At 31.6% G+C, this 17931-nt stretch overlaps 2 protein-coding genes across 2 annotated transcripts; both read left to right on the forward strand.

Moving 5' to 3' along the window:
• The first annotated feature begins 3436 nt into the window (after nt 1–3436).
• Nucleotides 3437–4919, forward strand: LOC137811651 (MLP-like protein 43). Its single transcript, XM_068613807.1, has 2 exons — nt 3437–3741; nt 4463–4919. Exons 1-2 carry the CDS (start codon nt 3555–3557, stop codon nt 4750–4752), a joined length of 477 nt encoding a protein of 158 aa, XP_068469908.1. The 5' UTR covers nt 3437–3554; the 3' UTR covers nt 4753–4919.
• Nucleotides 4920–10219: 5300 nt separating this feature from the next.
• On the forward strand, nt 10220–14665 carry LOC137812520 (uncharacterized). The gene is made up of 2 exons (XM_068614960.1): nt 10220–10443; nt 13056–14665. Exons 1-2 carry the CDS (start codon nt 10314–10316, stop codon nt 14549–14551), a joined length of 1626 nt encoding a protein of 541 aa, XP_068471061.1. The 5' UTR covers nt 10220–10313; the 3' UTR covers nt 14552–14665.
• The last annotated feature ends 3266 nt before the right edge of the window (nt 14666–17931 follow it).

The following is a 17931-nucleotide window of genomic DNA, read 5'->3' on the forward strand; positions in this document are numbered from 1 at the left end:
GAGAGCAAGCAATCTCTCATCAAGTTTCAAACCTCCAACCGAGCATGTACTAACTTGAGCATGATTATTCTTCAAGCAACTTTTGTAGAATTGGATTTTGTTAAAACCTCCACCACACCAAGGTTTCCCTTGTTGACTCTTAGACCAGAGAACTTAAGTCCAGCAACAGCAGTCCATACTTCATGAGTTATCTCCATTTCTACACCTTTCACATGAGAAACTAGATTGTTTCCCTCAAACTTCAAGTTTGTGTAGAACACCCTCACCAAATCTGGATAAATGTTTCCCTTCATCTCCAAGAACTTTCTGAGAGATTGATCCTTGAGCATCCTTCTCACATTATCAAGCTTTTGACTTTTCAGCCAATCAAAACATTCAACCTTGGGGTTGTTTATCTTCTTGATACTTGTTTCGTACCTATACTTCTCAATGAGATCATTGTCTCCAAAAAACCAGCCTTCTAGCCTTCCTCCAGTCCTTACAGCCCTGGTTTTGACTCTCTTTGAGGTGGGAGGAGTTGATTCCATGACAGCAGAGACGAAAACAGGAGAACACTCTTCACAGATTTTTTTTGCAAGAGATGTTGCAAGAGATATTGCAAGAGATGTTGCAATTGGTTGTTCTTGTGGAAGAATTTTGCACTGGATTTTATAGCAGTAAGAGAATCAATATGAATTTAATTTCATTAAAGGGTACCTGATTTTCAGAGAGAGAGGACTTGACTCTGCTTTGCACAGAAAATGTCAGAAAAAGCTGAGAATCACATGGTCTTCACATGTGATCTTTGACTAGTCATTAAGGCTCTTGAATTTCCAAGATTTTGGAATATTCTTCTTTATGACTGTTGTAACTCCTCTCTGAACATAATCAGCTTTCAACACAGATCCTTTGACCAAGCACCTTGAATAACCTTCCTCAAAAGGTAGTCTATCAGCCATTTAAAAAGATTTTTAGGATCAACTTGAATAACTTTCAAGAACCAAGCTCTGATACCAATTGTTAGAAAAGATGGTTTTAAACTAGAGGGGGGTGAATTGTTTAAAGAGGGTTTTCGCAAGCTTTTCAAAACTAGAATGAATTTATCTCAGGAACCAATTGATTCAGCAATTCAGTTAGCCAAAACAGCAAGCAAAAGCTATAGTACCAGAAAAACAATTGGTTGTTTCGTACAAACAATCGATTGTTTATACCAGCAAACAACAAATAAACTGAATTTAAAGAGTTAGAGATAGAGAGATTGTACACAGTTGTTTATACTGGTTCACTCCAAACCAAAGCTACATCCAGTCTTCTCAGAAACCCTAAGGATATCCACTAAGCAATTACCACTTGATCACTTACACAACAACCAAGAGAATGACCTTGAACACCTCAAGAAACACACTTTCCTTGGCCAACACTAAGATTGGTGATCTTGAACACCTCAAGAACACACAACCAATCTCAGCAAACACAGAAAATGAATTGTTCAACAGAGTACAATGATTACACTTGTTACAGAAGATAATCTGAAATCAATACAAGCAGAATCTTATTCCAACACTTTGATCAATCACAAACTCTTAGCAATCTCAGCACTTTAAAAAACTCTTAGAAAAGCTTTGTCAAAGATTCTTAATTGTCAAATCTGTTTTTCTGAATATATTCAAAGATGTATTTTGTTATCAAATCTTAACAAACTCTTAAATTGCATTAAAAGATTGGTCAAAGCATTTAATGACTAGAGCGTAAGCAGTTAAAACATTTAAAGCTCAGTCAAAGAGAAAACAGTTTTTCTGTTATGGTCCCAAAACAAACAATCGGTTCTCTCCTTGAATCAATTGGTTGTTTTGGTACTTAACAGTTCAACCATTCAAAACAGTTTTCAATCTTTTTCTCAAAACACCTAAGTATAAACAATCGGTTGTTTCGACAAAACAATCGGTTGTTTTTACTTAGTTTGAAATCATTTTGTTTTCACAAAGATTGAGAATGCTAATGCTTTAGATTTAATCACAGGGTGGATTACAACATATAAACTACCCCAGAACAAAGCTTAAACCAGCACAACAACATCAAGCAAAGCAGAGACTTCAACATCCTTCAAAGGATTTGGATTCTTCAAAGCTTGAACACCACTTGGTTCAACAAATCTGACTAAGAAAAACAGACGTGTACAGCTTTAGATGTAATCCAAGACAAAACTTTTAGTTGAACCAAAGAAAAAATTTCAGAATGATCTATCACTCCACCTTTAAAGATGAATTTATTCTTATGCCTCTAGATCTCACCAACCACTGCAATCATTATTATATAAAAAAAAATTGTGAAACAATTCATTATAATATAAAAAAAATCAATAAAATTAAGCTATTTTTTTAAAAAAATATAACAATACAAAATATTAAAATGTTAATTTATATATTATGAAGTGGACTTTAAGTCTAACTCAACCCCATAAAATCGGCTCGTGCGTGAGATAACATATTATGGGTGATCCAATAACAGTCCGATAGCGGGTGACACGATAGGCCCAACACAAACACTCGCTAGGATATGCTCGAAATGGCTCTAATATCATATTACAAAGTGGATTTTAAGCCTAACTCAACCCCATAAAACCGGCTCATAGAGTTGAGGTTTGCACCCACTTATATACAATGAAATGTCCTAATCTCTAGTGGATGTGGGATCTCCAACATTATAGTTTCACTATTTAATTTTAATTTAATTAAAGCCTTCATATTTATCCAACATTAGAAAAACAAAGTTTTATTTTCGGTCATTCTTTTCCTATATTTGTTTTCGATCATTACAACTTTAATTCAATTCTTATTTTTCAATTTGCAAAATTTTTAATTCACATAAAATAAGTCATAATTATTTATTTAAATTTTATGTTTATAAAAACGTATTTATTTAATTTTTATGATATTACAAATTTTGTAATACATTCTTTCCTTGCTCGTTTTTATTTTTTTAGTACTCCCTTTATCTATTACTTTCTTTACACTCTAATTTTTATCTCTTTTTTCACTTATTAAAAAAAATTCAAATTTTTCTTTTTAATAATTTTAATATTAGATGTTCTTTTTAATTATATAAATATTAATCAAAACAAATAATACTCCTTGAATTCACTTTTTAACACCTATAATCACTTTAATAATTTTTTTATTTATGATCGACAAAAAATTAAATGATATCCTTTGAAAAAAAGAAGAAGAAAAGTTAGCATCCATGCATTGTCCCCAGCCACGAATTTAATAAATGAAAAATAATATCATACTTATCTGTAGTCTCAATCAACGTTAACATTTTTAAATATAAAAATAATATTATTATTTGCTTTCTTTTTTATTTCAGGTAAAGCATCTTCCAACCCACGTTGTTCTTTTCAAACAAAACAAAATTTGATTTTATTTGAGGAAAAGCCGTAAAATCTCATAATTACTTTAGTAGTTGGCTGTTGAAGATATTGGTAAGATGTTTCTCTATTTAATGCGTTTTTCTCATGCATCTCCACATTATCCCATTCCTTTCCTTCTTCTTCTTTGTTTCTATAATTCTTGAAAATGTCACTTTCTGGAAAAATCAGCACTGAAATTCCAGTTCAAGGAGCTCCGGAGAAATGGTTCCACACCTACACAAACCAACTGCACCATATTCAAAACGTGACTCATAAAGTTCATGCAGCCAAACTCCATGAAGGTGACGATTGGCACGCCAATGATTCGGTCAAACACTGGACTTATATCATCGGTAATTAACTTTTTAATTATGTTTACATGTTTCAGGCAAATCAAAATAAGTGAAATAAGTAAATTAGTGATCAGTTACGTATTTTTTTTTTTTGAGATGAAGTGATAGATCCTTCTGAAATTGTTTTCATGATTCAATTAAAGGTCTGGTCTTGGATAGCTTCTAAAGTTCTTTCAGTTTGTTTCTTATTTTCTGATTGGTATCTTGATCTTCTGATTTACATGTATTCAATTAAATATAAGTAATTTATTTAGGTTTGTTAAAATTTGTTTGATTTTTGAGTGGGGTTTGTTTTCCTTATTTGTTTTGAGAGGCATGTGGTTTTCGGTCTTGGAGGTCTGTTTTCAAGTATTTGTTATAGTGGGAAGTTAATGACAAGTCTCTCGAAGATGTTGTTCGTTTTTGTGTGGTTTGAGTAACCTCTAAAAGTTCATTCATTTTGTTTTTTCTTTTCTGATTAGTGTTTTGATCTCATGGTTTGCATGTATTCGATTAAAAATAAGTGATTTATTTAGATCGATCAAACTTTGTTTGGTTTTTTAGTGGAGGTTTGTTTTCCTTATTTGTTTTGAGAGGCAGGTAGTTTTCCATCTTTGAAGACATGTTTTCTAATATTTGTTATGGTAGGAAGTTAATGACAAGTTTCTCGAAACTGTTGTTCGTTTTTATGCGATTTTGTATATGAGTAGATGATAATGATTGGTTACTTGTGAAACAACAGACGGCAAGACAGTAACATGCCATGAAACTATTGAATCCGTTGATGAGCAGAACAAGAGAATTGTGTTCAAGCTCTATGGTGGAGATATCGATGATAAATATAAGGTGTTTATCCTAATCTTTGAAGCCATTGAGAAGGATGGTGGCAGTGCTGCAGTTAAATGGAGTGTTGAATATGAGAGGGTGAGTGAGGAAGTTCATGCTCCATATGGCTACTTGGAATTCTTTGACCATGTCATCAGAGATGTTGATGCTCATCTTCTCGAGACTCAAGAAAATGCCAACAAATAAGAATGTGTGGCCAATGATGTGCTCATGTGTGTAATAATTGTGAAGTTTGATGTGGAGAATAAGCTTTTTTAGTTCCTTTATAGATTTCAATAATTCAAGATGCAAGTGGGTGATATGTTAAATAAGTTTTTTTAGAATACAAGGATGTCTTTGGTGTGTTTCTGTCATCATAGTATTTTATCGGTGTGTCACTACATTAAAATCAATAAACTCATACTAATTCTAAATATATATATATATATATATATATATATATTAAATTAGATATTATTTTATAGACTAAAATAATTATTGATATATAGAGTACACTACAAGAAAACCATGAAATAGAAACCAATTTACCAATTTGTAGAAACCAAAATAATTAGTTGCAATAGTAACTAAATTAGAGACCATTTTAGAAATTAAAAAGAAATTTGGTTTCTAAATTAGTTTATATTATTTTCTATTATTGTTAAATAGTTTCTAAATTGGTATCCAATTAGCAACAAAGGTTTTTGCTACCAAAGTTAGAAACTAAATAATTGGTAGTTAAAACCTTAGTTGCTAATTAGATACCAATTTAGAAACTATTTAACAATAATAGAAACTAATTTAGAAACCAATTTTTTTTTTTAGTTTCTAAAATGGTCTCTATTTTAGTTCCTATTTTAACTAATTATTTTGGTCTCTAAAAATTGGTTTCTATTTCATGATTTTCTTGTAGTGGTAGTTTCTGTTATTGGTAAATAATTTCTAAATAAATATCTAATTAACTAGCAATGTTTTAATTATTAATTTATTTATATTCTAAATTTTGTAGTTAAAACTTTGGTAGCTAAATATCAATCCCACATAAAGTAGTTGAATTAACAAGTATAATATTCACTAAATATAAAACAGAACCATAACAAGTGTGTTGAAAGTGTTATGTTGACGATGATTAATAAGAAAACAGACAAAGAATTGGTTGCTTCAAATTGGAAAAATAGGGATTAGGTTTTATCTTTCTCACTCTCATATATTTTAATTAGCATGTTAACATTATGTTCTATGATTGAAATTGATGTCTGAATTCATTTATATCAATTCCCCGCATATAAAATTATTAAGAATGTTTCTTAAATATCGATTCCTCGCATATTTATAAAAACAACTTAAAATAAAGCTCAAACGTTAATAGCAATTAACATTTCAAGTCTATTCCTAATACTCAAATATGTTAAATATTATTGTTTAGGTCAGAACCCTAAAAATATTTTCGAGTCAGATTTAAGATTCTAGATCAAGAGTTAGAAACAAAACAACAATACCAATAATCAATCAAGAACAAAATATTATATCATATTTAAATATCACCTCAATACATAAGAGTTCGAACAGATTACTCTCAATCCCAAATGTTTAGCCACACATCTTCTAGCATCTTTTATTCGCCCAATTGGTTACAAGTCACTCAGTGGTGTTTTCCTCTCAATCTGGCACATTAGGGTTGAGTCTTAAGCCCCCTATTTAACCTAATTTGCTAGGGTTAGGTAACTTCTTGTGTCGCGCTAATGGGCTTGTTGATTAAAACATAAATTGACCCAAATGTATTTGACGCATTCTCGCTCAAGCGAGATGTAGCTCGCTCAAGCGAGGAAGGTGTCAATTTTTGAAAACGCCACTGGAGCATTCTCGCTCAAGCGAGAATGAGCTCGCTTTGAGCAAGATTCCTTGTTGCTGAGTTGGGCTTTTTGGCGCTTTTTTGCGTTATGGGACCTTCCAACTTTCTCTTTTGACATTTTCTTCCTGCACCCCTACATTTTTCTTTCTGCACCCCCACAATTTCGGGACCTGGGAGTGTGCTACGGATTCATCAATCCGGAAGTGAATCATGTTGCATTCCGGATGAGGGGGTGTTCCGGAAGCAAAGTTTGCATAAATTATTGATTTCCAGATTGCTGAATCCGGAAGTCTAATTTCTACTACGGATTGGTGGATCCAGAATGATTTTTTTCAATTATGGATTTCTGAATCTGGAATGCATATTTTGAATTACGAATTGATGGATCCGGAATGGTTTTTTCAATTATGAATGTTTTGCATTTTTTTTTATTTTGGATTAACACTATCATTCATGTACTACCAGAAGCATCAATCCGGGAGATTACCGGATGCGCCAATCCAAAAATTTACCAGAAGTGTCAATCCGAAAATTTACCGAATTTCATAATCCGGAATACAAAAATAATAAATGTACAGTTTATATAGGGACAGTTTTGTCTTTGCGCAACTTTGTGGAGTGCAGGAAGAAAAATGTAGGGGTGCAGGAAGAAACTACCTTCTCTTTTTAGCTTATATCGTTCCTCTCTAGTCCAATCATTTCCATTTTTTCCTATAAACCTGAAATTAACACCAAATTTGGAAATAAAATGCTCTTATTTAAATAAAGATCATAAATTTTTTAAAAGGTATAAATTCATAAATTATGGATTATTTTATATGTAAATTAGCATTAATACTCATAAGTGTCTATATTTTAATATGAAATAATACTCAAATTAGACACTTATCACTTGTATGTTAAATAAATAAAAAATGCACATGTGTGTCATCTATATAGTGATTTCACTACAAAAAAAAATCATTAAATATAAACTAATTTTATAGATAAAAAATGATTGACTAAATTAGATATTGTTTTATAAACAAAAAAAACTATTGGTATTTTAAGTATTTTCTATTATTAATAAAAATTTATAAACTAGTTTCTAAATTGGTATTTGATTAGCTAATTGGTATCTAATTAGCTACCAAAATGTTAACTACCAATTTTTAGAATCTAAAATCTAAAGTAGTTTAGTGTATTAATGTATTGAGTGTATTAATTTTTTTTCCATATATTAATGTTTTTTCATATATATTAAGTGTATTAATGATTTTTTCATATATATATATATATATATATATATATATATATTAAAGATAATATGACATATTTTATAAAAGAGGCCTTTTTGAAAAAAAATTAAGTGAATTAGTTTAATAAAAGAACAAAAGTGCATTCATGAGAGTGCTCTAGAGGACTAGGTATGATGAATACTGTTCAAATATAGTTTCAAGCTTATCTAAAGTGTACTTATTGTCTGATCAAATGAAAGCTTATTAGTCAAATTTTTACTTGTCATCTGCTTATCCGTGAAAACAATGTACTTATGTTTCTTCGGTTAGATAAAATTTTAAGCGCGTGTCTGAGGAGGCAAGACACTTATACCTATTCGTTTAAACAAAATTTTAAGTAAGTTTGATCGATTTGTCTTCATTTATTAAACAATTAACAATACTTATGTTTGAGGAACTTGTTTAGAAAGGATGATTAAAGCATTCTAGATCTTGAGATACTTTAGTCATCCTTTCTAGACAACTACATCACGATCACTTTTGAACACTCTTTTGGATTAAACATGCAGGGTTTTCATTGAGATAGAGATGGAAAAGGTGGTAGTTCCATTAGTTCTATGGGCTGCTATTTTTGCTTTCGATTGGAAGGATGGTTTGTTTTACACATGTTTGTAATCACATATTTGTTAGAATTGTAGGCCTAAAACAAGAGGGGGCCTAAAACAAGGTATGGAGAAAGCCAATGAAGAATCAAAGCCAAAGGAATAAAAATGCTAAGTTACAAAACTGTTTTAGTTTATTTCCAGAAAATCAACCGTTGTTTTTGTGATTCAACCGGTTGTTTTTATCAACAATTTATTATAAAAACAACTTAAAACATATATAATTGAGATTAGGGGAAGAGAGAATCACACAAATAGATTTATATTGGTTCACTCTTACACTAAGAGCTACATCCAGTCCCCATAAACCATTAGGTATTCCACTATGTAATCAACCATAGATTACAATCACACACACACACCAAAGAAGTGATCTTGAACCCCTCAAGAACACATACCTCCTTTAGCAATACAACACACCACAGATCAGAACAGCCTTTGACTTTGTGAATCACAGTTCTTTACAGAAATACAAATCAAATGAAAGAGAATGGAATACACTTGATAATGATCAAAGATCAAAACAATCTTGATTACATCACAATTCTATTCCACTCTTAGAAAGTATCCAAAGCTTGAAGCAATCTTAAAAAACTAATTTGAAAGTGTTAATTTGAAATCTTAACAACTAGGAGTGTAAAACCACTTATTTATACTCCAAATAGTTGTTAAAAGGCATTAATGAAATATCCAAAATCAGTTAAAATCATTTAAAACAGATTAATTTAACTTAACATAGTTTTGTTAAGGATTTTCAAAAATCAATTGCTTGAATTGTTTTGATAGCAAAGTCAACCAAAGTCAAACAATTTCAAATCCTTTAAAAAAAACTCTTAAGTGTAAAACAACCGATTGAAACGATAAAACAACTAGTTGTTTTTCCACTTCTCTTTGAAAACACATCTTTTTCTAAGGAATTAAAATCAAACAACTTTGGATCAATTTTATGAGTGGATTACAAATTCAAACTACCCAGAACTCACACACACAAGCAACAACAAGCCTTCAAGCAATCCATATAGATTTGGAGACATCAAAGCTCTTGTTCCACAATATTGTTAGGGATCTTTTGCCTGGCTAGTTTGTTTGCAAACATTTGGTGAGTTAGGTGATTCTCATTATTTTATTGAGAAACATATGTTGGAATGTATGAGATCACATCTTTTACCTTTTAAAAAAAAATTGTAAAAATGTTCCCTTATTATTTCTATTTATATTATTCTTTATAATTGATAAAAAAAAACTTACGTCTAATAAAATATGCTACTCATATCAAATTATGTTCCACACTTTCGTCTTAAAGCATATCATTAGAATCTAATGAAGATGCATGTTGAATTTTTGGTATAATAGGCACACAAAATAAGTAGATTAAATCATCAATTTAATAAATATGAAGACCTAAAATTAAAATATTAATAATATATACGGGAAACATGAGAAATGTAACTGAATTTTTATATGATCTTTCTTTCATTTTTTTATTTATTTATTTATATATATATATATATATATAAGTTATTATATATGCTCAAAATATATACAAATATCAACCTATATTTTTATCAATAAGTTAAGTATTTTATTTTTCTACACAGCTACAATAACGGGTCAAATCCACAAGATATGATTACTTAGCACTATATAGGGATCAAATCTTTACAATTTTTTAATAATTTTTCTTATTGTATAAATTGTAAGTATCCATGAATAATATTGCATGGCTAGTATACGTAGCAGTGTAAGTGTGTGGACAAGACAAAGAACAATTACTTTAAGAAGTTATTCCTTGTATATAATTCAAGTTCAGCAAACACAAAACCAATTAACATTAAAAAACCAAAGCCTACAACAAACAAAGAATTGTCTCTCTCACAAGAAAACTTGTCAACTTTAATACTCTCCTCTTCCTTGTTATATAAACCTAGAAAACATCAAAAACTGAAACAAAACAACTTCAATTCAAAGCATTTAGCCACAATTTAGTGAGTAAAAACCCTACTCTCTCTCTTTTCCTATAACACAGATTCTTGAGCCATGGCTTTCAGGCAGAGAACACCAACTTTTCGTCCAAATCTTTCTATTCGTCGCGTCTTTGAAACTTTTCAGCCACGATCAGAGATCAAAGATCTTCCAGAAGCTTATCTTCTTCGTGTTTATCTTCCTGGTTTGCAAATCTTACTCTTAGTTCATGCCTTTTCATTCCATTATAAATCAACAAATATATATTCTTTATTGTGCATTTGCATTTCATGTATGAATTCGAAATAAAACCAATATGCTGAATTGAAATCCCATTAAATTTTAACATTTATGTATTAATCCAATATATAAAAAAATAATATGCAGAATTTGAAAAAAAAATAAAGTAAAAGCAGACATGTGTAAGTTTTGAATCAATATATAATCTGGAGGCAACAAATTCAGCAATGGAAAGATTTAGAAAATGTAATTAATATAATAAGTATAAAGGGTGAAACTAATAGTTACTTGTTGAAGAAGGAGAATTTAGTAGGGCATGACAAAAAATTATTGCACTTATTATCATTGATCCTTAATAACAGTATAAACAGTAGAAGAATCCAACTTAGGATATAATTAAATATATTTTTTTTCAAAAACACTTCTAAAATAGAAAAAATAATATAATTAATATTTTAGATGAGTTATACAAACTCTTTCATATAATTCCTCTAATTTTATTTTTTTTGGATAAATTAATTTTAATTTATAGAGGAGGTTATCATTTCAAAAAATTTCTTAGTTTTTTCTTCAAAAAAAATCATCTAAAGAATTTTGTTTGGACAAACCATTACTAAACTACCAAACCAACTTATTCACACAGTGTAGATGAAAAACAAAAATTAACTTATTTTTTTTCTTTTATTTTTTCAAGAAAAGATACATACCAACTAGTTTAGTCGACATTCATATGATGTGCAAGATTGCTCAATAAACAATTAGCTTACATAAATTAAAAAGAGTTTATAATTTATTAAAGAGTGTTATATATGTAACAAGTACACTCTTTTTTGATAAATAAATTGAAGATTCTAATTTAAAATCCAACAAGTGTTAGATGAAAGAAAAAATTAACGGATGACAATAACAATATAAGAAGAAATTATGTAAATCATTATTAATTATCCATTGAAAAGTTTAGGAACTTACTGTAAATTAAATGTAAAACTTATGATTATGTAATACGTGCTTCCTTAATTAGTCAATTTTCACTAAAAAGCTTGAATTTTAGGTACCATGCCACACCTCTCAAGTAATTAATAATAGGCAACTTAAATATATGGGAAAAAACATTAATACACTTTTTAAAAATACAAATACTGATTAAAAAATTCTTTGCTTAATTTTTTGTATTAAATATTATATAATAAACTATAGATCACACCACTAAATAATTTTTATATATTTTTCACTGCTTGGATGTCTGATATATATATATATATATATATATATATATATATATATATATATATATATATTAATATTAGTGTACAAAGAATTACTCACTTATGTTTTCAAAATTCTCACACTAAATTCAACAAACAAAGAATCGATCCGTACAGAATGATCGTTCACTTATTAAACTGTAGTAGAAGTCTAATTTTGTAGTAGTGTTTTTTTTTATATTTTATCATTAAATTCTTTTCATTTAATTTTAATTCAAATTTTAACATTTTTGCATCCTTTTATTGTGTTCATCTTAAATTGTAAATTGTTAATTTTTGACGAAAGATTGTTTTAATAATTTTGAACTACTACAGAATTAATTCAATTCACGTAGAGCTATTCCTACATTTTCCAAGTATATGTCCCACAAAAATATTAATATATATTTTTAGTACATTAATGTTTAGGTGATGAATTTTATAGAATTTCTATGATACACACTGATTTTACTCTTTAACATTATTTAGGAAGTTACATATGTTAAAAATAATATAACATCAAATGCATTACTGAAAATCCTAATTCATACCATAATTGCCAAGTTTTTATCATGTTTTTTTTTGTCTTTGTTTTATCACTTCTGAGAAACCAAATTCCTTACATTCCAAGTTATCCAATAACTATGCTCATGTTTATTTTAAATTTACAACATTAGTTATAAAAAAAAGTTTCAACTAATATGAATAATGTATATTTTCAAAACCGTGTTCATTAAAATCAATTTTACCAAATTCTAACTCAAACACGACAGAAACTATTAAATAATAGAATGAACCACTTTATCCTTGCTAATCTCAGTGTTTTTATTTTTCTCTCTTAAAGTAATATATATAATGATTAAGTTGGTCATTAAATGTGCAATCAATTTATTCTTTTAAAAAATAAAACATTTGAGTAACTAAGTATATAAAAAGTTCTGCAACTGCATGATTAAATTTTCTGAAACCATTTTGTTATTGAAATATATCTTTAAATACCAACTTAACCCTAAACTAGAAACTCTTTTATACTAAATTATATATAATATTAAATATCAATTTGAATTTTTTTACTTATTTACTAACTAAATTAGATTTTTCATTATTTCAACAATGTCATGTATTTGATGAACAAATTCAGCATTTCCCTTTATTGCAAATTTTAAAAGAAACCATAAACATGTTTTAGTCCTCCACCACCTAATAACTTTTCCAAACACACTCAAATAAAAACACAAGTTGAGTTAAAATCTGTTTCTGGCTTTTTCTTTTTTGTTTGCGTAACGTTTGCATGTGTCGAATTAATCATCTTCTTCTTCACCAAATTTTGCAGGTTTTCAGAGGGACAGTGTAAAGGTAACCTATGTGGCCTCTTCAAGAACAGTGAAGGCTACAGGAGAAAGACAAATTCAAGGCACCAGATGGTACAGATTTGATCAATCGTATCCGATTCCTGATTATTGTGAGCCAGAGGCACTTCAGGCCAAGTTTGAAACCCCAGTTCTCACCCTTACCATGCCAAAGAAGGCCACTTCACAAGATCATCCTAAACAACCATCCCAAGACAAAGGTGTAGCAGCTGAACCAAAGCTTGATGAAAAACTCCAAGATGCTACCACCACACCACCATCTACAACTACTACTAAAGTTGAAGAACCAATTCAAGGAAAGAAAAGTGTTTCACCACAACCTACAACTACTCTTGAAGGCACACCATCTGAGACCCCTTCAGAACCAATTAAGGGTCGAAAGGGTCAAGAGGAAGCTGTAGAAAGAGTTGGTTTTTCTGGTGAGAATCAAATGGGTGGGAAGGAGTTGGAGGCAAAACCAACACCAACAAGGGCAGCCTTGTTGCATGGAGATGAAAAGATTCAAAAGGGTCAAGAGATTGAGTCAAAACCAACACCAGTGCCAACCAAAATGGAAAGAGATGAAAAGCCTCAAAAGGGTCAAGAGGATTTTGAACCAAGAACAACGCTAACTAAAGTCAGAACGGCTGAAAAGTACCAGAAGGGTCAAGAGGATTTTGAACCAAGAACAACGCTAACTAAAGTCAGAACGGCTGAAAAGTACCGGAAGGGTCAAGAGGATTTAGAACCAAGACCGGCACCAGTAATGCTAACCAAAGTAAAAACTGCTGAAAAGTCCCAGAAGGATCAGGAGGATTTTGAACCAAAACCAACACCAACAATGCTAAACAAGGATAAAACAGATGAGAAGGCTCAAAAGGGTCAAGAGGAATTTGAACCTAAAGCAACATCAACAATGGAACCAAACATCAAAACAGAAGAGCAACCTCCAAAGGGTCAAGAGGAAGACAAGCCAAAACCTGATATAACAAATGTTACCAGAAAGCCAACAGTTAAAGAGCAATTGGAGGAAGAGAAGACAGAGGAAACAAGTGATGAAGATTCAGAAGAAAAAAGTGATGAAGATTCAGAAGAAACAAGTGATGAAGATGAAAAGGAAACAAGTGATGAAGATGAAGAGAAGGAGAGGATCACAAAGGAAGTTAAAGAGGAACCTTCTAAGTCAAGAAAGTCTGTGAAAGATAAGGAGCAGGCTGATTTTGGAGAGAAAGAAACCAATACAGAAAAAATGTTAGCCAAGGAAAAGGAAAAGCAATCTAACAACAGAACTTCTCTAAAAAAGGAACTGAAGAGTGAAGAGAATGCAACGGAAAGGGTTGGTTCTGTCTCCCACATTTTCACAAAATTTTCAGAAGGGACACTTAATGAGGAAGAGAAAAAATTAGCAGCAAATATTGGTGCTGCTGTTCTTGTCATTGCTGCATTGGGATATTACGTATCGTATAGGTTTTCCTTTTGAGGGATACCCTAAAATATGTTCTACTCAATGAATATTTTCTCACAGTTGTACATGAACAATAAACTGTAACTCAAACCATGGTGGAATAAAGAGTTTATGCATCTTTGATACTTATTTCATGTTCTATATGAACGGAAACCAAGTGATATATATAATCGAATTTGATTATATATTATTGTGAATTTTAAACTATATATAAAATCTCAAACGTGGGATACTTGTACACGACATATTTTAACTCATTATTTTATTAATACTTCACTATTTCATCGTTTGAATCAGGTCCAGTTAGTGAAAATCATGAGAAGTGTGTTTATTTTATAAAAAAAAAATAATTAAAATGAACAACCTTTTATGCCTGCACAGAGAACGTAAGAAAAACATATTTTGTGTCTCTGCCAGCACAGAGAACGCAAGAAAAAGAAATTATTGGTGTTTGCGTGGGTTTTAGGGATCTAATTGATAGTGTAGACTAATTGTATGCTTGGTATATTAATTGGGGAAATTGTAGATTGTAAGGATTGAGTTTTAGGACTCTTCATATTAGATGCAAAGAAACAATCTCAAGAAATCAGGAAATAATTGCCATGAACCCATCCCGAAAATCCACCGTATGTCTTTAAAGAAGAAAACTCAAATTCATAAAAATTCTTTTTCAAGAGGGATTTCTTTCCATGGTCCAATAGTCTTCCACACAAGTTGCAAATTTTTAGTTAAATCAAGGTGTGTGAGAGGTTTATCCCCCTTAGATAAAATAATCTGACCATGTAGATGGGTCTTGCAATCCTCCAGACCAACCAAGTAATCTTCCTCTTCAACCCAGACAACAACCATGTCCCCCTTTGATACAAGGTGTAGGTAGTTGGGACAAAGGGATGTCAAGTATTGCCCAAGGCCTAAGCAAAGGTTTTCCTATGTTTGTGCGTAACAACCTCCTTCTTAATTGGAACCACTTCATTCTCTTTCAAACAACCCCAAGGTATCAAGAAACCGAAAAAGGCCCTGCCATTCTTGAAGTTCCACAAAACTCCAAGAAGAGACACCCTTGACCCTACAGCAGCACTCGCACACGTTTCTTTATAAAAATCTTAACTTTACCACAATGTAGATCTGGCTACATAAAAAAGGGGCAACTTTTTTTTGTATGTAATGCCTTGACACCCCTACCAACAGCACCCGCACACGTACCTTGATAAAATTCTTGACTTTACCACAATGTAGATCTGGCTACATGAAAAAGGGGGCAACTTTTTTTTGTATGTAATGTCTTGACACCCCCACCAACAGCACCCGCACACGTTCCTTGATAAAAAATCTTGACTTTACCACAAATTTTGATAAAAAGCCTTGACTTTACCACAAAATAGAACATGCTACATGAAAAATGTGACAAATTACAAAGAAAAAGATTTAAGGAAAGAATACACCTTGTATGCTGACGTAGAGAGTTGCCGCGCCACCACCAACGTCTCTGCAGATCGTCGTGCCGCCACTGACCAGCACCCATGACCCATGCGTCACCACCAAGCTGAAAAATGAACGGCCACACACACAAACCCTAGCCGCACCAAAACCCTTCGGAGGAGAGAGAACAGAGCAAAAAACTTATCTTTTGATTATAATTTTCCCGTGTAATAATATATACTTGCTTAAGCAAGCATGATGTTCGCTTACGTGTAATAATACTTACTTAAGCAAGCATGATATTTGAAGAGTAGTTTATCTTAATGTTGCTATAATTAGTGGATGTAATTCAAAGGAGATACAATGTATAGTGGGAATAATTTTTTTGTCAATCTCTATGAATCCAAAAAAATAGTTTCTGAATTGGGATTCGAGTGTTGTCAAATGGATGCATGTTGTATTATATGTAAAATGAAGTGCTCCAAAGTTGTCGAGTATTAGAGTGTAATGATATATATACATGTTAGTAGACAAGGTAAGGAGAAAATGGTTCCAATGTAAACTATGTGGTACTTTCCACTGGTTCCTCAATTGCAACGATTATATTCATCCATGCAATCAATTGCTAACATGAAATGGCATCACGCTCATGAAAGGGAGGAAGGTTGTATATCCCATCTATTTAATGCTGAAACATGGAAACAATTGTAACAATTTGTGTCCTAGTTTTGCTTAAAAGGCATGTAATGTTCGATTAGGGTTGTGTCCGGATAGCTTTGCACCGTTTAACATAACATGTAAGGCTTGTTCTTCTTGATTTGTTATCCTTACTCCATGTATTTTTTCACCACATATGTGCATGAGAATGGAATTTGTGTTCATAATCGTTATCATTCCTGGCCCATCAAATCCAAAGAAGAAAATTGATGTTTATCTATGTCCTCTCATAGATGAATTGAAAATGTTAAGGGAAGATGGAGCAGTAATGTATGATGTTTTGGAGAAAGCAAAATTTTGTGATGAAGGCAATTTAAAAGTGGCCAAATAATGATTTTTCAACTATGTAGCACAGATACTAACACAGATACTCACTGATACAACACGGATACGGAGATACGTATAATTTATAAAATGTAGGACATGGCAACATGAATCTATATATTATATAATTATGAATTATATAAATTGATAATAAAGATTTATGTGCACAAATATGTTTCAGAATTTTTTTGGAGTAGAGAAATGTTTTTTCATGACTGGTTCAAAATGATTTGTTTCTTATTTTTATAATCATAATAAAAATTTATACAATAAGTTTGAGTTTTTAAAAAGTTAACACTAGTACAAAATATCACTATAATGACGCTATATAAAGACGGTTTAGTTAAAACCATCGTTAAAAAAAACGGTGGCAAACTTGTAATTATAAAACATACGGAAGCATTTATAACAACGGTTTTGGGAGGACCCGTCGTTACTTTAAGGTTCAGCAAAAATAAGGACGATTCTGGAAAGGAAACGTCGTTACTTTTTAGGGTTTTAAAAATTTCACGCACTCATTTTTTAGGGTTTCAAAATTCCGCACACTCATTTGGCAACAGACTTCATTTTCACTCCTACTTCACTCTTACACACTTCACTTTTTTTCCGTCTTCACTCTTTGTCACTACAATAGCGCCTGTGCTCCTCACTCATTGTGTCGTGGATTCTGTTCGTCACCGTAAACCCAGCGCCGCGACCCAGCACCACCAACCAACTCCCATCTTCACTTTGCTACGCTCATCGCGCCCGCACCACGAACCAGTTGCCACCGCGCCACCAACTAACTCACCAACTCCGCATGCCGCACAAGTGACGTCGCGTGTTGCCCTAGCCGGCGCCACGAACCAGTTGTCACTGCATCACGAACCAGTTCACCAACGTCGCGTGCCGCCAACCTCCTCCGCGTGCCATACTAGCCACGTCGCGTGTTGCCC

Source organism: Phaseolus vulgaris, chromosome 11 (assembly GCF_000499845.2).
Source record: "Phaseolus vulgaris cultivar G19833 chromosome 11, P. vulgaris v2.0, whole genome shotgun sequence".
Lineage (NCBI taxonomy): Eukaryota > Viridiplantae > Streptophyta > Magnoliopsida > Fabales > Fabaceae > Phaseolus > Phaseolus vulgaris.